This window comes from Neolamprologus multifasciatus, chromosome 7 (assembly GCF_963576455.1).
Source record: "Neolamprologus multifasciatus chromosome 7, fNeoMul1.2, whole genome shotgun sequence".
NCBI classification, from domain to species: Eukaryota; Metazoa; Chordata; class Actinopteri; order Cichliformes; family Cichlidae; genus Neolamprologus; species Neolamprologus multifasciatus.
Window position 1 is genome coordinate 16,449,951 of NC_140445.1, and position 27,592 is coordinate 16,477,542.

General features: G+C 42.3%; 1 protein-coding gene across 2 annotated transcripts; it reads left to right on the plus strand.

The window, feature by feature from the left end:
• Positions 1-291: 291 nt before the first annotated feature.
• Positions 292-22,479, plus strand: olfm1b (olfactomedin 1b). 2 transcript variants are annotated; one of them, XM_085166948.1, is made up of 6 exons: positions 292-831; positions 7,266-7,415; positions 8,100-8,255; positions 10,224-10,443; positions 16,265-16,371; positions 18,575-22,479. In XM_085166948.1, the coding sequence occupies exons 1-6, from the start codon at positions 766-768 to the stop codon at positions 19,247-19,249; spliced, it is 1,374 nt and encodes a 457-aa protein (XP_085023074.1). In that variant the 5' UTR covers positions 292-765; the 3' UTR covers positions 19,250-22,479. The 2 variants fall into 2 exon arrangements, with proteins under 2 accessions (XP_085023074.1, XP_085023072.1); XM_085166946.1 differs by lacking the exon at positions 292-831 and adding an exon at positions 852-5,836.
• Positions 22,480-27,592: the final 5,113 nt, after the last annotated feature.

Consider the following 27,592-nt stretch of genomic DNA (forward strand, 5'->3'; position numbering starts at 1 on the left):
TTAGCCTGTGCCTATACATTCCTATTATGTAACTTGGCCTATATTCAGACAGTCAAAGCTGTGCTTTATTGTGAAATTACTTACTTGAATCTATTAGTGGTTGTGATTGGCATTAAAGTCAGCAAAGAATAAATCTCAATTCTTTACTGTGATGGATTTTCTGGCAGCAAATGATCTTGGAAAGCCTTCCACCCTTGTGCTCGCTTGCCAATTTAAATCTCCCTCTCTCGGCGATGCAGCTTCCGCTTTCAGGACCATGAACAGCGCCGTCACTCTCCTCCTTTTTTTTCCCTTTTTTTTTTTTTTTTTTTTTTTGCATCGAGAGCTTATACGGCAAGCTTGAGGCGGGGAGGTAAACTTTTGGCGATATCAGAGTGAAGGTTTATAGCGTGTGTATCCGAAACTGTCCGCGCGCCTTCAGCCCAATGTTCACCACAGTCCGTCGCAGCGATAAATAAGTGCGGCCACGACCGAAAGGGAGAGGCACCGAAGATAGGCTCCAGATATGAAATGAATATGCACAGAGACGATTCCGTCAAACAGATTTGTTGTTGTCTGCCGCCGGGCTGCTAAGGGATAAAATAATAACAACCGCGATAACAATAACAATAATAAGAATAAGAATAATAAAAAAAAAGAGAGGAAAGAATCGGGCGACCTGCAGAGCGAGAAGAGAGCCGTGCGGAAAGGACTGCTGTGCGGGGGGACGCAAAGGGACTGGATCTGCATGTGAGACCGCTGGTCTACTCACACCGGAGGCAAGAGATGCAGCCTGCGAGCAAGCTCCTGACTCTGATTCTCCTCATCTTCATGGGCACAGAACTCACCCAAGTAGGTTGATTTTTAATTTTTAACGCCATTTTTCCACCTCTTGTATTTTTTTTAATTTTTTTTTTTAAAAAGGTCGAAGTAGCGGTTAATTGGCTCCAGATCCAGTAAGAGATTACCCGCTTTACCTCGCATGAAAGAGCCCGGTGAATTAGCCCTCTACAACCTACCCCAGTTTAAACAGATTAACGGGCGGGATTACACGATGTGAATACATTGTGGTTGACGGGGCGCGGACAGGTCCAGGAGAGCCCCCCGCTCAGTGCCTCTGACAAACGGGCCAGCTAGAGGGAGAGGACTGCACGGTCGGTCAGTTTCCTCATCATCAACTGGTCCGATTAATCAGCTGCAGCACCATCCTAGTACGATAGAAAAGGGTTGCCTGTAGCATTATGTGTGTGCGTGTGTGTGTGTGTGTGGTGGGGGGAGGCCATTGTTGAAGGATGCTCTTAAAAGAGGGGCTCCACAACCAAATGCAGAGTCTCATAGAAGGTGTTCTGAGCATGCTCCGTGACCACAGTGTGACTTGCTGGTGCCTTTGTGAAGGGAAGCGAACACTTGAGTCCAGCAATGTAAAGCCACTCAGCTCAGTAGTTTTTAAACACTGCCCATCACTAAAGTGCAGATGTGGGATTCTTTACTGGAACTATGAATTACTTCATGGTGTGCTTAAACACCATTTGTAGAAATGCATAAAGCAGATACTGTTGCAGTAAATTGCTTGCTTTGTAAATGATCACAAACAACAGGCTTTGGTGGTTGGGGAGAGAGTGAGGAAGTGGGTTTATTTATTTCAGGGCCGTGCCATGGAGAATTTGAGCATTTAGTTGTCTTTGCGCGAGCACAAAGTGATACTTCATGGAATTCTCTGTTGTGTGAATTCAATTGTGGCTGCTAATTAGAGGCCACAGAAAACAAATAAAAGTGACAGAGTGACACTGAGGTAAATCAGTAAACATGTATCTGTGATATAATCCAAGCGACAGACTCAATACAATGTGTGACAAGTAGGTTGCTGCAAGCCCCGCTGGCCCTGGCAACAACGTGTTAGAACAATATTGGCGTTATACCACTTTGACAGAAATATGCCAGCAATTGATTTCCACAATTTTATGAGAAATGTCAGCGAGCTGTGAGGAGAACTTTTTTTTTCTTTTTTAATTCAGAGAACATAGGCCTGGTTTTGACATTTAGCTGGTATTTGATTTGTAATTGGATCAAAGCTATAACCTTACACAGAGTTCGTACTGGTGTACATTTAGTCTTTCTTTTCTGTACTGAGGCAACAAGTTCGAAATATGGGGCCGGACGTTACAGCTCAGCTGCAGAGTGCAACAGAAACGCTGACACATCGGGGTCAGTTTGGACAGTTTGATGAAAGCCATCAAGTGGGAGGGGAGTGGAAAAACATGGCGATTCTCATGACATTCTCTTCAAGTCCCACGTGGCGATGCGTGGCCCCAAGTTACAGTGACAGTTGTTCCACGATGGACTGAGAAGTGTGTGTCATCTGTTCAAAGGTAAGTCCATATTAGCCTGTAGAAATACCTGTCAGCTCCCTTCCAGAAGCCCACAAAGACAAAATACACTGACAGGCCCTATTTCTACTCCTGCTTTGGAAACCTGCAGTGCATTTTTTGCTGTTGGACAGCCGGGCCTCTCCACATCGCCTCCCGGTTTGAAGGCCAAGATATATCCAGTGAGAGGTGGATCTAAACTCTAAAAGATAGAGAGCTTTTCACTGCCAGATTACTCATCAGAAGAAGAAAAAAGGAAAAAAAAACACCCAAGCAGCCCGCCCTCAACCTGTGATGCTGAACAATGACGCCCTCATAATGGCCACATTAACCACCTTGCTTCTCACGCAGTTTGAGACAGCGTAGGGCGGCCACAGCTCTTTTCTTTACATCTCTTCAAAGTAGCGGGGGGATGCCTGATTAGCGACGACCTCTCTCTTTTAAATCTGCCCACGTTCATTCACCTTCTATCCTCCACTCTGCCGAAGGATTTGGCGACTGACTAGCCTTCACATAGAGCAGAATAGTAAGCAGCCAGAACGGCATCTGTTCCTCACCTAGTGGCTCAACCCCGAGCTGCAAACCCACATCCTGAAGGATAGATGAAGCAGTTATAACAGTCAGTCCTCATCCAATGATCATCCTACAAAAAAAGACTATCAACACATGTCACGCACTCTTACAACCACTCTGCCACAAAATAACGCAGCTATTCTTTCTCATTTAAGTGGAAAGCTGCCAATGTCTGCCCCTTTAAACAAACAAAAAAAAAGCTCCAACAAAAGAAACCGTGTGAAACCGTTAAGGATTTTTAATGTATGAAAAAGAAAGAAAGAAAAATCAATCAGATTTTATGTGAGAACGCAGAGATGGAGTTGAGCTGAATTGCAATATGCGTGGTGTGATTGGCAGCCGGGGTTGAAGCTATTTATTATTCAGTATGGCTGGCTGAGCGATGAAGCAAAGGGGAGAGAGAGAGAGTGAGAGCAGAAGAAGAGTAGGTGGAGGTATGGTGCATTTTGTAGTGCACTTGCAGGCTGGAAATGTGAATTTTTCTCTTCTCTGCTTTATTAAACTGGATACTGAATGTGACAGAGTGGTTATCCTACTGTAGGCATGCAATATAAACATCAGCTCACTACAAACTACAGCAGCCTGTGGTTGTGGGAGACCACCTTTTGTGCTAATGCTCAGCTTTTAAATGTTTTCCGGTAACTTCTGGGTCTCCAGTTTGGTAATTTTTGTTGTGGTTGGATGCGCTTCTTTATTTGACCTGGTATAGCTACACATCTTGTATTGCAAAGTGACATTAATGAAGGCAAACCCATAAAACACAAACCACATTCTTAAAAAAAAAAAAAAAAGGATTGTATAATTTGAGCAACACCTCTCCATCAAATTTGTATTTGTGTAGGGTTATTGCATTAACTTGTATAACTAAAACTGTGCAAATGCTTCCAGTGCATCCATCCACTTGAGGTCTTGTAGGCATGTGTAAAACACTGATTGGCTACTGAGGAGTTCTAATAAAAGATTTTGATTTGTCTGACTTTCTGGCAGGTCAACGACTGATTGGTGAGTTTAAAAGAGCACTTGTGGCCTTCCTCTTGCTTCAGTGCTGATCATTTTATATTAAATAATTGGCCCTACTGATGTGGAATCCACACCGGTGAAGCCTGAAACCTGAATAAATCCATGCTTTACAAAGCTTTGCTGTTAGAGACCCCCTGCTGTGCTTTGCTGAACTGCACCGCAACCCGAGTGAAGCTGATCCCTGCAACACGTTGAAGCCGCCTCTTTTTGAGTTCTCACCTCAAAGGTCAGGGAGAAGTGTTGAGAGATTAAGAGCAGCCAGAGAGCGAAACAGACAGAGAGTAAGAGGAACACATAGGTGCAGCGAGCGCAGACTTTCCTCTCAGCTTTTCAGTTCACCAGTGAAATGCATTATGGAGCTGACAGAAATAGCCCAAACCTCTCTTTGCTATTCTGGGGGACCTCATGTATCATGCAGTACTACAATTTAGCCCATAGGCTGGAGCAGTGCCCCATAGATCTGCTGGTGTAGACTCAGGCTCTGGACGTTTCCTGGTATTATCTGAGCAGCTATAGCCAGCTGATAAAATAAAACACACCTGCTGAAAATGACAAAAATCAAACTGGCTTTGAAAACACGCCTAAAATATTTGAAGACCTAAAATAATCAATAGATGAGGAAAAAAATAAAAACACTAAGTATGGTTTTCTTTTTGTAGTAATCAACCGCTTTCCTGTAAACGTGTCTTTTTTCTTTCTTTCTTGTATTTCAAACATTTAGTATTATTGTTAATTTTGTTTTAATTATTATCATTTTTTCCAGCAATGCCAGAATCTGTTGCACGGTGGCGCCAGAGTTCCACGAATCAAAGGCTCATCCTTTGTTTTGGGCTGAAGCCTCCAGTATCCCATCAATAAAACATATTCTGAGCCCTGCCACATCACTGCCATTGCAGTGCGACACCCTACATTTATGTGTGTGTGTGTTTGTGTGCGTGCGTGTGCGTGTCACACACTCGACTACTGCTGCAGCGGTTGTTTTAGTTAACGATGGTTACCATGCAGGACGCGATGATGTTTGCGCCTGTGTCCAAGTGCCTTTAATCCTCCTTTTTTGATGGGTGGGCTGTGGAGAAAGAAATGTCATTGCTTGCTGCTATAAATAATCCCGCAGCATCATTGTGGGCCGACCTCGGTCGCACTGCTCATTGCCATTCCCTCAGGGGACAAGTTAGTGTCGACCCAACTATGAGCGACTTCAGGCGCAATCCCAGATATTACCACGAACGGACCCAACCTGGCTGACATCATTGCGTCTGGTGATATAGATAGATCCGTAGTACCTCCTCCTTCCTCTTCACATCCATTTGGAGCCGCCTGTGTGTGTAGTCAGTGGCACTTAATCACAGAGCGCAGCAAGGCAGGAGGCGGACCGTCGGGCGTGAACGAAATAGTAACGGCGAACCGGAGAGGCGGCAGTGTGCGGGACAACGCGGGCAGAGGAGCTATCCAGAGGACGTCTCCAGCTGCTGCTCTCGGGTTTTAGTCCCCCTCCTCTTACTTTATCCGTGCACCGGATCGCGCCGTGCAGTTTTGCTCTCCGTCCCGACCCACCAAATCTCGCTCTGCCGCCGGAGCTTCCGTGGAAATGTCCAAAAAAAGAACAGCCGAGCCGGAGTCCCGGGTGAAACACGAAGATGCTCTGGGCACCGCGACTCGCCTCTCTCGTTTCTCCCTGGAGTCTGTAGAATGAAGACGACTTAAATAGAAAAGAAGAAGAAGAAAAAGTCAACAGCAGAGCGCAAAAGATGTCGGTGCCTTTGCTGAAGATCGGCGTCGTGCTGAGCACCATGGCGATGATTACCAACTGGATGTCGCAGACCCTCCCCTCTTTGGTGGGGCTCAACACCACCAGGCTCACAGCGGCGCAGGGAGGGTACCCAGACCGGAGCACAGGAGTGAGTTTCACTGTTTACTGCCAGTGGCTGGCTTAAAAAAAAAGGAACAAAAATTTTAATAAATCCTAATAACAATTAAGAAATAAATTTCCAATTAAAATCCAGTCCAGATATAGTCACAGAGCTACTCTCGTGGGTGCCTTTGGTTTATAATTTTGAGCAGAAATTCACGCGCCTGCAAGAGTAAGAAAAAAAAAGAGAGAGCGTAATACATTCGTTCCTTCTTGCGTTTGATGTTGCTCCAGTTGCCCCTCTGCTACTGCTGATATGAGCATCCCGCACTAATGAAAAGTTATCATTTGGTAGTTTTGATGTGGATGCAAATGTGAAGAGACGCGGTGTTGCAAAATGAATGGCGTGGGGAAAAAAACATTTCAAAGGAGTCTTATATATTCGCTCTGTAACAGCAGGAGTCTTCATTCTTTCTTTATATCCTTCAGTGTGTGTGTGTGTGTGTGTGTCAATGAGAGTCAAAATTAAGCGTTTCCCTGTCAGGCTTCCTGGCACTCTCAGAGCTGTGTTTGTGCCAGGGTAATATTATAAGTGGATGATTTGCAGCGATATTTAGAGCAATGAACGCTGAAGGCTGTTCTGTGTAAATATTAAATTCACTAAACTCGGGGAACAGAGTTTAATCTTGAATGTCATATTTTTTGTAATCATTTTTGTCTTAATGATTTATGGCTCTTTTTTTGCACATATCACACGTTTCGGGGTTTAGTTAACAATTAGTTGTTTTCTTACAGGGAGCTGTGTAACAGTGCTGATTACTACACTGAATACTACAAAGATGGGTGCTTGCTGGTGGTTCTCTTTGTCAGCGCATCCTGTGCTAGAAAACTGCAGCTGACTGACAGACTGACAGTGGCTGATTGCTCCGTTTTGGTTTTCACGTGAAGTCGCTCCTTCTCACTAATCAGCAGGTCTCTCCAGTGATCTTATTTTTTTCTTTTCTCGCTGATGCAGTGATGAATGGCTTTGTCAAAGTCACCCCCTTCCCCCATCCTCACCGTCGTCCCGTCGGCAGGTTAATAACTAGTGTTATCCATCGGGGTGGGAGGAGGGACAGCGGGGGGGGGGGGGGGGGCACGTTCTTGACGTCATACATTATACTCTGAGGTTTCACACACACCCGACCCTGAATGACGGGACAGGATTCTGCTGTCAACGATTGGCTGCTTTAAAACACACAGGTGATAGTGGCGAAAATGGGTGGAGCCTATAGGTTTGTGGCGTCCTGATGGTGATAAATATAATAAAGTCATAAAAGAAAAATGTCATTTCATGGATAAACACGAGGAGGTTGTTGCGTGGCAACCCCCCCCCCCAAAAAAAAATAAAAAAAATAAAAAAAAAAATAAAAAAAAGAAACATTACCCTGTTGTCTTTTTATTGTTTCCTCTCCCCTTATCTACGCCTTTGTTTTCAGGTGTTGCCAGCAAACCCAGAGGAGTCGTGGCAGGTGTACAGTTCAGCCCAGGATAGCGAGGGAAGGTGTGTCTGCACTGTGGTGGCACCCCAGCAGTCCATGTGCTCACGAGATGCCCGTACCAAACAACTGAGGCAGCTGCTGGAGAAGGTAATTATCACCTAACTCCTCCCCAGCCATCAAAAGTCATACAGTGTGACCCAGGGGACCCACTTTTACTTCCTCTGACCTTTTGTCACGCACAAAGACATGCATAGAAACACACACACACACACACACACACACACACATATATATATATATATGCTCATGTTTGTGGTCTTTTGCCTGCTGGACAAGAATAGAAGTCATGCTCTAATGAGCTCACGAAAAACCCAAGGCATCACAAGAGGCAGCTTATTTGTAAGTAGATGATATCTAATGATGCACTCAGCTCAGTGCCCATACACTGGGAGCTTCCCCCATTTTACAGAAGCACATTCATAAAAACCTGCAGGTTAAGTTGCTCATTCATATACTGTAAGCAGCCAGCACTACAGTTACAGCTACTGACAACAGCAGATACCTCCTAATGAATAAAAGATGAGCCATGTTTCTGGACCACATCGGATCTGGAGAAAACAAATGTCTGAACAGTATGAATCCTACACTTGCGCCATGTGTCTGAGGCCCCTGACTAGTTGGCCTGATGTCAGAGTTTGTGAATCACTGCGAGACGAACGCCAAGCCGAACACAACATATTGTAAAGTCTGTTGCCTTTTCTCTGCGTCTCCTATTCTAATTACAATGCAGACTGAGATTTTTTCTTCAACCACTCTTGCTCATTCGTACAGGTCCAGAACATGACCCAGTCCATCCAGGTGCTGGACCAGCGCACCCAGAGGGACCTGCAGTATGTAGAGAAGATGGAAGTTCAGCTACGTGGTCTGGAGACCAAGTTTAGGCAGGTGGAGGAGAACCATAAGCAGAACATCGCCAAGCAATACAAGGTGAAAGATCCACTTCTCGAGCCATCGATCCAAGCGCCATTCCTTCATAGCTGCTTCTTTAGCTCACTTAGAAGCCAACCGCCTTACCCATTTTGTGTGTGAGTGTTTCCACTGTGGAGAGAACTCAGAATTGCCTAAATCACCATATTGCATCCCAAGAAATCTGCATGGATAATTAAAGAGGCAAAATGAATCGATACACAAAATGCCATAATTCATATTCTTGTTTCAACTCTTGGAGGAGATTTAAGAAGATATCTTACATGAATTACAGTCACTGTGAACGATGGGCACAAAGATCTCTGCACACTGGGACAAACCTCCTTGACAACATCTAGTATACACTAAACCCTCCAAGGAGATTTTCTTTAGGGTTTAGTGTCCACATGTTAATGAACCTTTTTTGCAAACAGGGTAGAGGAGTGTTTGATACAAGTTTTTACTAGATTTTACTAGAGCTTTAGGGATTTATCGTGTCTTTATGTCCTGTCTTCCTCCCCTCAACCCCCAATCGGTCTCAGCAGATGGCTGTCCTTCCCTGAGCCTGGATCTGTCGGAGGTTTCTTCCTGTTAAAAGGGAGTTTTTTCTTCCCACTGTTGCCATGTGCTTGCTCATAGAGGGTAGTCTGATTGTTGGGGTTTTCTCTGTATTATTGTAGAGTCTCTGCCTTACAACATAAAACGCCTTGAGGTGACTGTTATTGTGAATTGGCGCTATATAAATAAGATTGAATTGAACTATAATTGATTACTGTTGAGTGGGGAATCTCCATAATCATCAGTTTTGACATCTATTGAGCAACACATAAGTGATAACAGGTCTACATTTTTAAAAAAAGGTCGCAAAAAAATTGTGCCACCTCTGATTATGGAGTATGGTTAACACCCAGCCCTGTTTGCAGTTCCTGAGACTAATTCAAGCGTGCCTGTGTTCCTACCGCTGTTCATACCATCACCACCTGCACTGCTGCAATCCTGTCAATCATGCATGCTCAGCATTCCCGTGCTGCCAGTGCCTTTCAGTGCATGTGTGCAGTTTTTTTTTTCTGTAACATGTCTTAAGTGCATATACTAAGTGTGTTTGTCTGTGTGTCTGTTAGATAGGTTAGCAAGCTCTAGCCCCTGTCAACAGTTTGTCATTTTCTTGCTTGCAGGGCTAACTTTAAGACATGTAAAGAGAGCCACAGGTGAAGAAGAGGCAGGTCAATTCCAGATTCCCCTGAACTGGGCCACAGTACTGAGAGCATTTGGGCGTCAAACAGTTAATTTACCTTTAGCACCATTAAGACTAAGAAACCCCACCCTTCTCCCAAACCAACCCACCACTGATCTCTTCCTGCATGTTACTGCTGTCAAAGTTTTCCATCTAAAAGCTTTTTTAAAACGTAAATACATAATTATTATTATTATTATTATTATTAATTGCTGTTTTTCATTTTATTTTCCTTTGGCTTTTGTCAATGCATATTTGGTTATTCAACAAATCTTTACGTAAAAACTATAGACGTACAATTCGAGACACTTTGTTGTGTGTGACATGTAAAAGCATGTAACCCTTAATACGATGTTGCATTTTAAACGATGATGACCAATAAAGAGCTTTCCCAATTGTTGTCGGTGTACCGAGGGCTTGCTTTTTATCGGCTGGTCACTTTCCGGGACGGAGCCACCTGCTCTGCTCGTCACAGCGGGTGGAGAGTATTTTCTGGGTTTGTCCGCTCAGACACACACCTGCACAAACAGAACACCGCAGCTCACGCGCACAGAACACAGGACACGGAACACGGAACACGCAAAAGCAGGGGGCGGGGGTCGCGAGATGAGAGAAGAGGCAGGATAGAGTTAGAGTAGTCAGGTTCAGACAGGTGTTTTGGTTTATTTTCCCCTTCTTTTCTTTTCTTTTATGGACAGCGGGCTCTCCTTTTTGCCGCGCATGACACTCAACCGAGCTTATTCTAACCCTTTCAGGCCATAAAAGCGAAAATGGAGGAGCTTAGACCGTTGATACCAGTGTTGGAGGAGTACAAAGCCGATGCCAAATTGGTATTGCAGTTTAAGGAGGAGGTCCAGAATCTGACGTCAGTTCTAAGCGAACTTCAGGAGGAGATGGGGGCCTATGACTACGAGGAGCTCCACAACAGAGTGTCAAATCTTGAGGAGAGACTCCGAGCATGCATGCAAAAATTAGGTAGGCACAGACAGTTATTGGCTGTTGGCACACACTTTGCTTCAAACACATGCATGCACAAACAAGCCCACTGACATACATGAGTACATTGGATGGCTAGAAAGAGATCCTCAGGCATACTGACACAATACAGAACACATGATAAGAAGATCACATGTGGCTATAACGATCTACCACTAAAATTCATAATTCAGCGGTATTAAAACAACAGTGTATCTTACGGTTCTAATCTGTACATGCTGGTCTTTTTTAAAGGCTTTATCTTGGGTCTACACTTGAAAACTGAAAGTAATCCAATAAGGAAGTCCACAACATGACTATGCATGTTCTCTGCTTTTAGTACTGTCTATAAATCCTATTCACCCTTTCTGCAAAGAAACAACCCCTGAATGGGTTCTGGGTTCCTGAAATTTTGGATTCCTTCTTTTCAACACACCTACCTTTTAACTGTTTGTTTGGGACACTGCAATCTTTTTTAATTGGATGATCAAATCAAATAGGATGCTAAAAAATTACACAATTAGACACAGCACCAATCTGCAACCTGCACGCACTCAGGGATGGTTGAGGATGACGAGAGCTGCCGAGCTTCTTCATCTTTTAGTCTGCGATTTCTCATCACATCCTATCTTTTTGCTTTTAGCCCCTGTCTGAATCTTTTCACACCTCTGTCACATCCCACAGTGCTAATAGATGCACACCCACACTACACTGACTAAGATATATTACGAGAGCAGGGACACTTGCACGCGGCACATCGCGGGTATATTGTGTCCCTGTTTCAAATTATGCACAGTGGAAGATGACAGAAAGAATGAAAAGCTTTTGGTTATACTGGCGAAGAAAAGAAAAGAAAAAAAGGCAGTCAACATGCTCTGAAGGGATTAAGAGTGAACAAACAGACTACAAAAACACACACCTAATCTCTCATCACCAGTTGTTTCTCGTGCCATTCTTTATCTCAGGATACACTGCTCTTTTTTTTCCTAGCCACATCTGCTTCCACTACCCACCAGCCTGGAGTCTTTTCTGTATTTTCACTCCCAGTTCAATTAACATGCCACCCCTCACACATCTATGGTCAGGCTGCCAAAGATAGGAGAGTAGGGACCAGCGGGAGTGACTAAGTGTGTGTGTGTGTGCGTGCGCAAGATCAGATGAGATAAAGGTGAGGTCACCCAGCGAGAGACTGGCTCAGGCAGAACAGAGGGTGGCTATTCCTTTCATCTTCACACGATTGCAGACGCACTCATGCGTAGTGCAACCAAATACAGTCCGGTACACTTGCATTACTTAGATTAAGCTTGCGAAGGTCACTCGAAGCATTTGCATCTGAATAATAACATGACGAGGAAAAGAAAATAGAGCAAAGTTTTTAACAGACAGGAGACTCTAATACAAGGTGGTATTGGGAAGGAGACAGAGAGAAAGAGTGATAAAGTGAAGGCGAGTGGGAAAAGTGAAAGAGAGTAACTAGGGTCCCCACAGAGCTGTCCTTCAAGCTGTTTTGTGCCGGAGAAAGTAACAGCCCAACGGCTGCCGGGACACAATGGCCATCGATCAAGAGGACATGCCAGCTTGCTGGGCAATAATCAAATAAATAAATCACCTTGTGTTGTGCCCCAGCACTGTGGAGGCACTGAGAGCTTCAGGCAAATCCAGTCTTTTCACACTGAAATGCTGATGAATGAAGCAGGAAGGTCACTCCGGCACATCAAGCCCTCTGCTATCTGCTCTGCTGCCACTGGTTTCCCTTTATATTCTGGCCGTAAAGAACTAAATTAGACTATTCCTGTCATTTTAAACAGCTCACCAAAATCACCTTCTCTCTTTCCCTTAATTAACCCTCCTCCTTTTCTTAAGACTAATTCTTAAATGAAATCTTTTTGTAATTTAGAGCGGTGGGGGCTTCTTTCCCTCTCCACACATTAAGACTAAGTGGCTAGCTAATTAGTGGTTAAAATTATTACGACCAGTGTAGCTAACTGACTATATATATAAAACAATGTTATTAGCCTATTACAGCTAGGTAGCCTAAATGAACTCATGGACTTGTGAAACAAGATAACTTCTTTATGACACCTGGAGGGAGATGTTATGTGTTATGATTTAGCCATACCTGCTAAACATGTGTACGAAAGAATTTCTTTACATACTATACCCATATAACATCCACCTGTGTCATACCAACCCTCGGCGTGTCCTCCTTCACTACATCCATCAGCCTGTTCTGAGGTCTTCCTTGTTTCCTCCTTGCAGCAGTACATTTCTTCTTCATTTCTCAGACATCCTCTCATGCACTTATATTTATCTGGTTAAAAGGTCCACTGCCCTCTCTCCTAGACATCTCCACACCTTCATAGGTATGTCACTCTTCACATCGGGCCTCTTTTCCTCCTTACTAAACAATAACCATCTTTCCTCATCCATCCACTCCTTTCTCTCTCAGCTCACTTTGCTCATTTGTGCATTTCCATTTCTATCCTTAATCACCCCAACATGCTACACATCCTTTCCACTGCAGTCTCTCTACCTTGCCAAACCATATAAGTCATTTTCCTCTTCTTTAGTGTCCAGCCTCATTCACATCTCCTCCCTGAATTCTGCACAACATTCTTCCTTCTTCATCATTATCTCTACCTTCAGTCATTTCCTCTTTCTCTTTCAGATTGTACCTTCTGTGTAAGATAGTCCATGTGTGTGTACCTTCCTCTATTCCTATGTGACCTGTGCGCCTCCCTCTTGTTGAAGTACATGTTCACTGCAGCCTTTTTTGCAAAATCCACTACCATCTGTCTAAGACCATATCTACCCAAGATCTCCTTATCACTGTTCCCTTCACCTACATGCCCATTGAAGTCTACTGTCACCCCTCTCTCTTCCCCCCGGGAACACCCTTTACTAGGGATGGGTACCGGTATCGGTTCTGACATAAACGGTAGTAACCAGACCGAAAAGCAGCGCACATTTCGGTGCTTTTTTTCCCCTGAGATGTCATACACTTTGGATTCTAGCCAATCATTTTACCTTTGCAAGCATAGTAGGCGGGCCCAGGTACGTACGTTCTTTTAGAGCAGAGCTACAGATTAAAAATGCCCAAGGCAAAGCGGTCAAAGTCTGTCTGTACTTCACAGCAAAAGATGCAAACTCAGCAGCCTGCAACAAGTGCTTTAAGGTGATACTGTGCAAAGGAGGTAACACCTCGAATCTGATGAAACACCTGGCGACGCATAGCATTTTGTTAAAAGCCGAGAAATGCGCCGTATTTGATACCTTGCTGCGAGACCTCACACCGTGCACATCTACTGTGGATGGGTTGCCTGTTATCGGACCCGGAGTTAGCAACATCCCCCAAAAACCCGAAGAGGAGAGTCCTGGCCCCTAGCCCTGCCAGTGTAGCAGAAATGATGACGGATGATGATGGCAGCAGCAGCAGTTCTTCTCTGGGTCAGTAGCTTAATGTTGTCCATGTGTAATTTACGTTGAGTAGGCTAACCACGTTTTTAAATTAATGCATGTAAGGTGAACTAGCAAACATCATCATAGCTACATGCAGCTGTCTTCTTGTTTGATGGCAGATACTCCCTTCACCCTGGCCAAAAAGGCTAAAATGACCAAAGAAAAAGTGGAAAACAGCTAAATATGAGAGGTTTTTGGACAAAGTTTGTGTTTTTTCCATTGATTAAGCACTGCTTCCAGCCAAGAGTGATACCATAAATCCCCTATAGCTGAAGAAAAGGCTAACATTGTTATCTTTTTACAATAAACAGCTGAACATGAGAGGTTTTCGGACCAATTTTGTGTTCTCCATTCTTTAAGCACCGGTTCGAGCACCGTTTCAAAAGTACTGGTTTTGGTACTGGTATCGGATAAAACCCAAACAATACCCATCCCTACCCTTTACAGCTTCATCCAACTTCAGCATTTCTCTTTCTCCTTTTTCTCTGACAACATTCAACATCACCTCTTTGATTTCCAGCTTCAAACCCATGATCCTGTATGACTCTCTCTTTACCTCCAGAACATTCTTCACATACTCTCCCTTCAAGGCTTCCCTTGATCCATTTTGCTTCCTATCTTTGCCACGATAGAACAGCTTAATCTACCTCTGACACTCCTGTCCTTCCACCTGGTGTCTTGCACACACAATATGCAGTTTCTGCCTTCCTTCTCTCTGTCACATCGGCCAGCTCCCTCTCTTTACCGGTCACTGCAATTTTGCAATCAATGACCATAAAGGGCTATTTTATTCGATTCTATAGACCCTTCATTTAAAGTTGTGACCGATTTAGAAATCGTATTATTGATCCAAATGTTTGATTTCTGCCCTTTGAATATAATGGCAGTAAGTGACCCTTGTAGTGGTCTGATTGCTAAAAATATATTTGAATAACAAGATAACTGTAAATATTCAGACTTTAAGAGGCAGCCTGTTCATGTAGGTACCTCTAGTAGAAATTCTAAATCGTCACATTTTGGGCTAAGGGCTGTTAATCTATGGTGCTAGTTTCAGTCGTTATGCAAATGTACTGTTTGTAAGGTTGAGGAAACCTTCAGTCAACTGAGACTGAAGAAATGTTTCTCCCACTGAAAACGTTACATCCAGATGAACAGAATTAAGTTTCTGGGGCTGATGGCGGGCTTTGTTATATCAGCTCCAGTTTCCATTAGGTTTTCTATTTGCTTTGCCTTGTACTTCGGTCCAGGCATATTCAGGCCAAAAGGGGATTAGACCTTGTGCACAACTCCAGAATCCAGATCCATCAGCTGGCCGTCCAGCAGACTGCAATAGTAGTGTCATTTAAAGACAGAAGCATGATTAGAGAAAAGAAATAAATAAATCAATGGCCAATGTATTAATGCAGTCTCTAATCCCACTGAGGGTTACGTAATGGGATTCAAGCCCCCACTGGAAATAGTAAATGCTGCTCATGTGACCATGTGTTTGTCTCTCAGCCGCCGCTGAGGTGCGATGCCGACGCATTCTCTCAGGCACGACATATGCTGCACATAGAGACGCACAAACACTGTAACACAAAACCACAAGTTTCATTATGTGGGTGATAGAAATGAGATAGAGGGAGGCAGGTAACCGAGGGAGAAAGATAAGCAGAGGAAACACAAATGAAATCGATGCCGTCTGACTGCAGAGTAAAAATGACATTTCACAGCAATGAAGCGCATGACAGATGATGGAGTTGTAACAAAAGGCGTCGTTGCATTCTGCTGTTCAAATGAACTTGGGATGTGATGAAATTAACTTGTCAAGACCATCTCATTGACTCTTGTCTTTATAAACTATTGTGTGAAAGCAGCTTAAATGAAGAGATGCACTGCGAGAGCTACTGTTTAGTAAAATCATGTCTCTCATTCCTGCCTGTGTTCATTAGAAGGGGTACGCTAGTCTAACTGACTCTCAGTCAAGAGGGACACAGAGCCCGGTGTTAGTTTTGTCAAATTCTTTAACACCTCAATCAGCACTAATTAACACTACAGCAGCTTACAAGTAGCACGCAGGAACAGAATACACAGAGGCTCTCCCTTTCCTATCCTTTCCTTCTCTCACTTTTTCACACATCCACATGGAGAGAGTAAAACAGGCATTAGCATGTGTGAACTGAATAATAAGCACCTCTTGTGCAGTACATCACACAAAGAGAAAGGCGTAGCAACAAGCTGGACTTTGACTCGTTTATCCTTTAGGCAAATTCATCAGGATTCAAAGCAAATGACATGAATCCCGTGCAAAAAATTGTGATTCGGTCTAAATGTGTAAACAGGCGTTGCTGTGGGTGTTTCCTATCTCACTTTTTCCTTGCAGCATGCGGCAAACTGACGGGCATCAGTGACCCCATCACCATCAAGACGTCCGGATCCAGGTTTGGCTCCTGGATGACTGACCCTCTGGCTCCTGAAGGAGATACTCGGGTATGTGGCACACAGACACACAGTGTGAGCTGGGTATCAAAACTGCACTTACCTAATAACTGCTCAGGTGTTATTTAGGAAGACAAGTCCATTAACTGTCAAATCACTTCTTATTTTTTCCTTCTTTAGTAGATAAAGAAACCACTGGCTCCAGTTTCTCAAGTCTATTTTCAGATTTTTAGTAACACTTTATAATCCAGCTGCTGCTACTTTTGTCTGGCCAACACTAAAAAGCCCAGTATTGTTCAGATTACCATCAGAAAAAAAATCTGATAACACTTTGTATTACAGCCCCTAAAGGCATAAATCTACTGTAATTAAATGGATATTGATATTCATATCATATTTACCCACAGATACTTAATAGGTGCACTAGAATAAGGAGGTAGCAATCCAGTTTTTCACAGGATACAATGAAGTAATTATACACGTAATTATAAGTAAATTTAAGTAATGCTTAAGCAATGTTACGACACAATTTATTATGTAAGTAACTGTAAGGACATCATAATTTCATGGCAATTTTTCTGAACAATAAAATTTAAAAATATATATATATAATTCCCGACCTTACATTGGAAGTACACTGCACTTTTCAGGGCATGGGCCATATTTTGGAGTGGGTTAAACTTGGCAACCTTTCATGGGAAATTACTTACGCAGTACTTAAAAATGACTTTCAGCACAATTTGTGTCTCCTTTCCTGTAAAAAACTCATAATTTAGGAACTACTTAAAGTGTACTTGCATGTAATTATTTCTCATTACCTTTAAAAGAATTAAATATTTTATTTTCCTGTATAATAAATTAATTTTATGTACTATTTTTGTAAAATTCTGACCTGTTAACCTCCTTATTCTAGTGCACCTACCTTTAGATAGTTGCATGTAAATATAGTAACATTGTACTTCCAAATAAAATACATCAAAATTTAATTTGATTACAAGGGAATCATTTTTTAGTCGTACTGGGATTTTTATTGTTAATAAAACAAAATAGTAATATCAGTATGTCAACTTGAGCTAATGTGATTTATAAGTAAGTAGTTCCATTTCTCCATTATTTGAAATGTGTGGTTTGTTTCCTGGTCTCTATTACTTTAGCAGTCGATTGCATCTGATTTCCCTTTGCAAAGTGCATCTTCTGCTTGCTCAATAAATAGGCCTGCCTTCACTACTAAAACACATTAAAAATAAATACCAAGTATAAATCTATACGATTTGAACAGGAAGCTGCTTGGTTGACAAGAAGCTGGAAATAAAGAGAGTTTATTCGTCTGCTCAGCGTGAAGACGCCCTTTCTGCTCCGCTTTATTAGACGCATCAATAAGAGATGGAACGCACACGAGCAGAGGGAGTAAAAACTTCAGCTGCACACGGCTGTGCATCTGTACAGTTACAGTTTCTGATGGCTAACGGTTCTGACAACACAGGCCACAGAATTTTTATGGTACAAACTTCTTTACCAGCAAGGTTGAAACTTACTGCTGACTACGATTATTTTTTAGCAGACTTACGGCAACTTCCTTTGGTTGAAACTAATACATTTTGAACAGAACCCATGAAAGATGTTCCTCGCTGTCAAAGGGCAGAGAAGAAAAAACAGAGTTTAATTGATGGAAGCAGACAGGCCTGCCCCAATTCTTTTCATCTTAAGGCTTTCTTACCTTTCCTTAGTACTTTTTTTTTGGCCCCGTGGAGTCCTTCTTTCTTGATGTGAATCATTTTTAAGTTAATCGTGACAGCGGATATAACCAGGTAGAGGAAGGCTTTAGGTTTATCAGTCCCACTGTGACCAAGGAAGTATTTGAGTCTCCAGTGGCTCTGGAATGAGAGCTCTCTGCCCACCTCCACAGGGGCCAGCAGGAAGCTGGGTCGTAGCAGCTGAGCAGCAGAGACAAGCCTTTTATCTGGAATGATGGGCATTATCCCTGTGGGGCCGGTGCATGCCACCCTGCGGCTGTCATCCTGACTGTTTGCATTCAGAAGTAGATGGATTTCAGCTTCGCCTGCTCCTCAAGGAAGTCTCAGCGCTAACTTAATTGGGATGCTTGTTGACGATGTGATTTGATTTATTCCGCGTGTGATGTGCATGCTCGATTCTCGAATTCACAAAGGCACGCAGGAAGGATGATGATAGGCATTTCTAGCTTTGAAGTACTGCTGCGTTTTTAATTCTCTCTCTCTCTCGTCTTGATGCTTAGGTCTGGTACATGGATGGCTACCATAACAACCGCTTCGTGCGGGAGTACAAGTCTATGCATGACTTCATGACGTCAGACAACTTCACGTCCCACCGGCTCCCCCACCCGTGGTCAGGAACAGGTCAGGTAGTCTACAATGGCTCCATCTACTTCAACAAATTCCAGAGCCACGTCATCATCAAGTTTGACTTCCGCACCTCCTCCATCAGCAAGTCCCGGCAGCTTGACTACGCAGGCTTCAATAATGCGTATCACTATGCCTGGGGAGGGCATTCTGACATTGACCTCATGGTGGACGAGGGAGGACTGTGGGCTGTCTACGCCACCAATCAGAATGCTGGGAATATTGTTATCAGCAAGTTGAACCCCAACACGTTGCAGATCATCAAGAGCTGGACCACCAACCACCCCAAACGGAGTGCCGGCGAGTCTTTTATGATCTGTGGCACGTTGTATGTGACCAATGGCTACTCGGGAGGCACCAAAGTCTACTATGCCTACTCCACCAACTCCTCTACTTACGAGTACATCGACATTGCCTTCCAGAATAAGTACTCACATATCTCCATGTTGGACTATAACCCACGTGACCGTGCACTCTACGCTTGGAACAATGGTCACCAGGTTCTCTACAACGTCACACTTTTCCATGTCATCCGCTCAGAGGAACTGTAACCATGAACATGGATCGAACACCATAAATGCATATTGTCTGTAAAGGAAATCTCACTATATACAAAAATATATCTGCTCCAAGAGACTCTATGGCAAGACCATTCTATTTATGATATCAAAGAATTTCTGAAAGACTGTATCAACAGTGAATGCAAAGTAGAGTGAATGTGCATATGAAAAAATATCTAAAACTGAAGGGTTTCATTCCAAAATGTGATAAATTGATAATCACAAACAAGAAAAAGAAGCCGTATCTGTTATTATCACAGATTGTGTCAAAAGCAAAACATTTTTGTAAATAAAAGGTCGTAACATGACTTCTTAGTCTTAGTAGACTTTATTTTAATAGCTGCCATGATTTTGTTAAAGGGTCTTTTATTTTGGAATGAAACTCTTTAATTGTTTGCCGTATAGAAAATGACTGTAAAAGTAGATATAAATATATCAGATTTAAAAGAATAAGAACAGATGCCAAAAAAAAAAAAAAATCAAGACAAAAAAACACACGCCTTTTTTTATATCATGGAATATAAACCTAAGCTCATTCCTGTGGCTCCAGTTCTTCTGCAGAAATCCTCCCGGCTGAACTTTTCTTTTGGTCATTGGGGGTCCTGAAACGAAGACTGTTATAATAAACTGTTGGATCCCCGTGTCCCATGGACATAACGTTAAAAAAAAAAAAAAAAACGGGAGGTCACTCTAGTCAGAAGACTTGATAGCCTAATGGATGCTGTGTGTCATATTCTTTTTATTAAGTACCGTAGCAAATCAGAAGTCTGTAGAGAAACAGAAAACATCAATAACAACATCCACGAAAAGACCTGAAGGCACTGACTGTTGACAGCGCTGTTGTTTAAGATGATTTCCCTGTGTTGGTGACTATGTGTGAAAAAGGCTTTCTTTGCATGAGTGTTTTCTATCACTCCGGTCTTCTGAATGTCTTTTTTGCTGTATGATACTATTAAAAAAGGTGGGCGGTAGGGTGGGTGGGGGAACAAGGTAGTATGCCTTTGGGATTTGGGGGTTTGCAGAGATATTTACCTTTTTCCTGCTTCCTTCGATTTTGTTCTCGTTCTGTTTATTTCAATTTCTTTGCAATAATGTTTTTTTTTAACGTTTTTGTATCTCTGTAACTGTTGCCACCGGTTTTGCCTCTCTATTTGTTTATTTGGACTGCGTAGGAGGAATCTATCTAGCTCACATCTCTCTGAAGTAAAAGAAAAAAAAGAAACAACAGAATGTATCTAGTATTGTTTACTGGAAACCAGGTCCCTCTATTTTCAATCCACATCATGTAGTCGGGAAAGGGTTTTTTGGGGTTTTTTACAGGATAAATCCTGTCTCATGTCATGTATCCCCCCACTGCTAGTGAAGGATAATGCTGTTTAAATGTATACTCTTGCTGAGGACAAAAGCTTTTCACTCTTTTTGCGCTTTGCTGGACATGTGTTGTATCTGAGATGAGATAGTTAATGATTCGTGTCAATAAAATAGAGAAATCTGACGCTCGGATTGCTGCCTTTAAACGCTACAAGGTGCTGTGTATCAGTACAGTTAAGTCCCTATTAGACGTAGAATACATAAAATCGCTGGTTTCATCAGTCTGTTTCAAAATAGTTTAGATCTGACCTTTAAAAATAACAAAATTACTAAAAGAGGGGAAAATGTTTCAGCCTTTTTGGAAGTTAGCATACAAAACAGTGAGATGAAATGTAATTATTGACATGCTATTACTGTTTTATTGTGTTCTCAAGTGAACTGGGCAACTCAAAAAGATTCACAAAAGCGATGGAGGGTCTTTATGTGCCTGTTAATGTTGCTGCATGAATCCAGCATTGGGTGAAGTCCAACTCTAGTAACACGGCTGAGGCAAATACTACAGCAAAGAGACCAGAGTGCTCATTCAGACATGAAGCCGACATGTTCAAATGCCATCAAATTAATGGAAAAGAGTGCATGTCTTAAAGGTGCTTAAGCCTGTGATGGTTCACATGGATATAACTTTTACATTGCAGCTAATGCTCTTATTTCCTGCCTTGTAGGTTTTACTTCATTAAGATTACATAGATTACACAATCCCGCTTTACTTGGATTGTGGAAAAAGAGCATTTACGGACCCTGCTGTGTGTTTAGAAATCGTAGGCTCCTAAATAAACCACACACACACACAAAAAACATAATCTTGCTCTTGCAAATGAGATGTGGTATTTGCAAGCAATAAAACTCATGGTTGCTCAAATAAATACACCCAAGTGTATTGTTGCTGCTAAACAACTTGACTATTAACTATTGTCAGCCATGTTTAGCTTGATTGTCACTTAGAGTCATGTGAATAACTAAATGCTTCACTTCATTAGGGATTGTGGGCATTCATTTATGCATGGCTCTCTGAATGTTCATCCACAGCATTTCTGTTGTCATTCTATTGTAGATTTGCTGCTGTGCTTTGGATTTATTATCCTGCTGCATGATGATTTCAAAGCTTTAGCTGTTCGACACATGCCCTTATATTTGACTCTAGAATACTTTGGTATACAGACGAAGTCATAGTTGGCTCAACAATTGCAAGGTGTTCAAGTCCCGTCACTGTAAAACAAGTGCAAACCATCATCACTCCACCACAGTGCTTCAGATGTTCGGTTTTAACCAAACTTAAGCTGCGCTGCTGTGTCCATTATACAAAGAAGAGGCCTTCTCCTGGCAACCCTTCCAAACAAGTCCCACTTGTTCAGGCTTCAACAGTTAACATGCTATCTGATGTAGCCCTTGGTTTTTAAACAGTTTGACCTTGGGGTGGTTATTGTTAATTATGTTAATATATGTGAATGCTCAAAGGAGAGCAAGTTTCACTCTTGATTAATTGATCATCTTCATTTAAGACGGGAGGCACGCCGTAGCATCAACAGGCACTGTCAATGATGCATTTCCTTTAAATTACAAGTTACTGTCAGCTCAAATAACAACCATCTGTGTTTTGTTTTTATTCACTTGACATTTCCTCTATTTGTTGGAATGTCTTCTTTTTCAAACAACACTGTCCACTTTATGTTCGCTAAGAATTTTCTCCCCGTCTTTGATCTCCACTCAATTTCACTTACCACTACTCCCATCCTCCTTTTTACTTCTTGTCCTTCAACCATTCTGTCTTTTTCCCGCTCTTTGTTGCTCCCACTCTCCCACTGCCTCTTAGTCCTCTGATGTTTCAATCAATGAATAAATGATTGCTTCTATTTTCACTCCGAGTGCTTGGCCAACACAAGCTGCTTTGTTCCCCTGAAAGAGTTAGAGATAGGATTTGGGAGACAGAGGGAGAAGAAAAAAAAAGGCAGAAAAAGAAACATGCTCAGCGGAAGGTCTTGCAGTGTTTGACACGAAGAGCTGTCACTCAGGAGATGAATATATTTGCATCTTTAAACAGCGATTGGTGTGTCAAGAGACATCGCTGTACTGCACATAGTCCCAGTTCCCCACCACAACAACAGAACACACGCTTGTGAACCTGACAGTTGCCTTAAATTTCATCATTTTGCATATTTGCTCTGTCTTTTCATTTCCACACCAGTGTAAATGAAATACATTTCTATTTGGTGACTTTTACCGCAATGTATTGTTTACACGAGACATCATAAGGTGCACTTGGCTAATTATCTTTTGCATACCTTGCCCTCTAAATGGCATGACCACTGCAGCAGCACTTTTGGGACTAAGGGATGGACACAGTGAGAGGTTTGACCTTGCTTAGGCCAGCTGTAAGGTGTTTTATTCCCCCAAGGACAAAACCACTTATCAGTGATAGAAAGATAGTCTGTGCGTGCCAACAGGAGGCTTGCAAAAAAAACAAAAAAAACGCAGAGCACTGCAATAACTTGGTTTTGTGGCACAAACATCTCTGACAGGTTGTAACACTTGTACAGCTTTCCTATTCTCACATTACATAATTTACCCTTGCCACTGACTCTGAGGCCTTTGTCTCTACGGCCTCTGAATGACGCAGCTTTGTAAACTGAGAATGCTGATTAAAAACTATTGAAAACCTTCTATAAACTTATTTAAAAAGATGATCATTTGGAAGTGGAAGCACATCACTGAATACGCTTAATCCATGCGTCACCACTAGTGACGCATTCATCAGCTGACATATTTATACAGAAAAAAAAACTTGAACGGATGTCCCCTGCACCTCTCAGTGTTACAGTCATACACACACACACCGGCCTGTTACTGTGTGATGTTACAAAAATAAGTTGATTTAGCTCAATAAGGATAATCTCACCGTGTTCTCACAGCAGACTGTCAAACACTGCTTCACCTTCGCTCACAGGTTAAGTTTAGGCACCAATGAACTTTATGGTTTGGTTAAAACAGTAAAATATTTAGGGTTTTTAAAGTTAGGTTTACACGCTGGAAATAGCAAGTAAAAGTTAAATGTAATGCCATTTAGGTCTGTTATGAATCCATATGTGAGAAGCCCATCTCATCATTTCCATAACCCGGTATGTCACGTCACACATGGAAAAGAGATCCTGTGCATGTCTGTGAGAGGACAAAAATGGCACTTTTTCACATCCTAGGAAGAGTTTTATAATCCTCATCGCAGCTCAAAGGGACTCCTTTTTGCTTTTATCTTTGAAATGACATTGCACCCAAAATGGCAACTGTGTTGAATAAACATCTTGGATGGTATATTGTACCAGGTCATGTAAGATTAAACTGTCTACAACAGAAATAGCATTTTGTAGAGATCCAGCTGTTGGAAGCAATAACTGCATGTCACAACCTGCATGTGAATGTCAGTATAAAGAACTGGACTTGGAAAGAAAAGGTCAGACATATCTGCAGAGTTAGTTTTACAGAGCTATTGGATTATAAAAAAGTATTTAAGGCTTCTCAGCAAAGAGCACTTTTATTTCATCACTGTGTCACACGGTAACCGAGATTTAACATAGTTAAAGTTTCTTTTAGGATATAGTAATCCTTATCTGTCAAGGGAGCAACATTTCCATGGCCTTGGACCTGCATCACATTCAAGTAATCACTGTGAGGTATGTGAGCCAATGTTTTGTCAAACCGATTCCTTTTCTTAAGTTCTATTCAGATTCATGGCACAGGCAGAAGAGCAAAACAGAAATAAAGCCTCAGTCTCACATTTTCATTGTAGCTGGGAGCAATCGCTGTGCTAAACTTGTTACAAGCCCGGTGTGGGTTGGAATAACAGCCAATAATACATCAATAGAGCCATAAAGAATAGGACAGAGACAGAGGGAAAAAAAACAACAGCGATAAAGACAATTCATTTTAATTATGGTGTAATAAAAAGGCAAAGGAAAACGAACTCAGATGTCCCTTTTGTGATCCTCACTTCACCAGTTTTATTTACATTTGTGTCCTTGTCAGCATTTCTAACACCTGCTTTGCAACAAAGCTTCTCGATTAGCATTTTCTTAAATGCACTGTCCTCATAAGGGTGCACACACAGAGGAGAGTGTATGGAAATCAAACCATGAAAGCAAGCTTGGCAGGCTCTATATAATTTTCCTAATTTTCTTTATGTGCCAAAACATTTTTCAGAAACCATGATGCTGCCCAGATTATGTCCACCGGCAACATGCCCCCCCACTTTTTTTTTTTTGTTGTTTAAATCCAGGAGCTGTTACACTACTACACTGTCACAGACAGGTGATGGATGGGAATTGTTAAATATAGAAAGCTTTGAAATTGACAACAGGGAGAGACAGAGGAAGACAGCAGTTTTGAATTTGTTGCTGAAAAGTTCCACCACGTGCTTAAACTCTGTCAAATCAATAATTCCCGAGAATCTGCAGAGGCAAACTCTTTTTTGAATATAAAAATATTGACTACCATAACCATATCAAAGCATACTTAACAAAGTGCTTTGAATTAGCATAGCCATAAAAATCATGCTATTGATGCAAGAAAGACTATGAATAACTTCTCAGAATAGTCTTAAAATATATATTCACCTGACTAATAGCTTGCTGTATAGTACAGACCATTCAAGAACCTTGCGCTTCAGCTTCGGTGAGTGACCTTCTAGCATTTTAGACCAATACTTGTTAGCCAATATATGTATTTGTGCATTGCACCCATACAGTTTATGAATGTAGCTTGCTAACTAAGCTAATTGGTATTACTTCAAAGCTTAGCACTCCACTCTTTCATAGATATTAGGTAGAGTAAACATGAGTATGGTTGAAATGCATGTAGCTAGGCCTATCTTTTATACTGTCTGAAAGTTTTGTGGCATTGTTAGATGGTGGCCTGTGCTGTTATACTATCTTTCGAGGTAGTCAGAGGCTCAGTGTAGCAGCTGGCACACCATCAACTGGTGTAATTATTTCTAGTAAGTGCACAACTTTCCATGTTCATTTGAGAAAGCAGTACTCTGTTTAAATTCATGCATTTTGCAAATACGTGTCTAATGTACTTAGTGGTCATAAAGTTGCACTGTTGGAAGTACCCAAACTGAGACACGAGTAACTACTCCTGTTAAGATTACAGTCGTTCACATGCATGGCACAAGAGTAGAACACAGGGTCTGTACATCACGTTTCCTCAATCCTTCCAAATCTCAAGAAAAAAGTCTGCTTTGAAGCCTCTAAACCCCTCAGCACGCCTGAGCTTACTGAGGACTAATGAGCAAAGCACCGTTCATATTTCCCGCCATTTCTATACCTCACTTAAAAGGCTCTGGGCAGTGTACCAGTGTACCGTGTATTTACGGGTATATGATATGTGTGTAGATGCAAATGTTCTCTCAATGTACTCTGGTGTGCAACTAACCATAACTGTGCTCCACCAAGCATACAGGACAGTTTCTTTCACACTTAAGTGGCCACATGTTGTGACAGCAGTTGCACCACATACCGCATTCTGCCTAGACAATATGGGCGATCTAATGCCAAGGGTCAAGCCTTATTTACTGGTGCGCGTTCGTGCGCGCTTGCATGTATGTGTGCGTGCATTTGTGCGTGGATATGTATTACTAACAAGCTGTGGCGACAAAATGTGTGCCATCTGTGCACACAGGAGATTTCACACTCGTGTTCATGTTTGAGTTGTGCCAGTATTCTCATCGGGGACACTGGCCAATCATCACAGGGAAGCAAAGAGCAACAAGCTCCAGCCTGTTAGCCAGTTACATACTGATTTTTAATAAAATATAGTGTCACACAGCAGGATAATTTGTGCACAACGCTCGTTTCTGTTAGAATTTTTTGAATAAAGATAAACAAGAAAGAAATCAAGAAATGTGGTGTTTATTTTCTGGCAGGCAAAACTGATGTATCGACATTGTGAGTATAGTTTAGATCTGTAATTTAGAGGCAGATTTTTGCAACAACATTTGTGACAAACAACTGAAATTGTTGTGATTAAAGGGTTTTCAGTGATTTTAAATTAGTCTTTGATGAGGTACGATCCAGCAGTGGTGACTCACGGGCGCTGATTCACTACAGGCATTTCTAATCCCTGCTTCCAGATGATTTGAGGACAGCTTGTGTCAGAACAATGAGTTATTCTGTATCGGCTGTTCACTTGGAATGAAACCAACAAAACCACAATGATGTGGGTGATTGAAATTTAGTGGCACTGACAGAGTACAATCTCACAGACTCACATAGTTTTTAAATCACCGCCTGATTCTGACAAGGGACTTCAAATGGAGCCACCTGTGAAAGACTCATTACAGCAGTGCAGCTTTTTGTGTCTTCCCTACTTTGCCGCTCTCTGCCGACATCCCGATGTCAATATCGCAATTGCTTTAATACCGTAAGGGCCTGCTCATGTAGCATGCCTCAGCTATTGTCAAATATCTTCAATTTAGACACAAATTCAGTGCTGTGTCCATCCATTTTAGTCAGCAGCTGGTCTGCAGGAGTCCTGTCAGCACAGCTTGATTACTCTGTTTCACCTGACACCTTCGAGCCCCGACACAAGCGGCGAAAACAGCATTAAATGTAACCAGATCAATACCTCCAGGCAATTTGCCGCTCCATCCCCATCAATGCATAATTATATGCTCAACCCGTCCACCTCAATTGCATGTACAGTCCCTGACCTGCGCTCTAAGGGTTACGTCAGGCACATAAACACCTCGCGCTGCTCTTTCTCGTCTCTCTGACAATCGTTATCGTGTTACTTGTCTCCACCGCCAACTCCCTGCCACATTTTATCTTTGTGCCGTCCCGTCCTCAGTCATCAAGAATGCAAATTGGGAGTGACAGAGCAATCGTGAATTCCATCACTGTGAGATGGAGTGAAGCAGCTTGGCCAAGACCTATGAGAGAGAGAGAGGGTTTTAGTGATTAAAGTCTTTGGTGTCAC

Bases quoted from the DNA above. Each gene is read 5' to 3' on its own strand.
- olfm1b (XM_085166946.1), top strand. From the start codon at position 5,687: ATGTCGGTGCCTTTGCTGAAGATCGGCGTCGTGCTGAGCACCATGGCG. The intron at 7,416-8,099 runs GTAATTATCACC...TCATTCGTACAG, and splicing joins TGAGGCAGCTGCTGGAGAAG to GTCCAGAACATGACCCAGTC. The intron at 8,256-10,223 runs GTGAAAGATCCA...TAACCCTTTCAG, and splicing joins ACATCGCCAAGCAATACAAG to GCCATAAAAGCGAAAATGGA.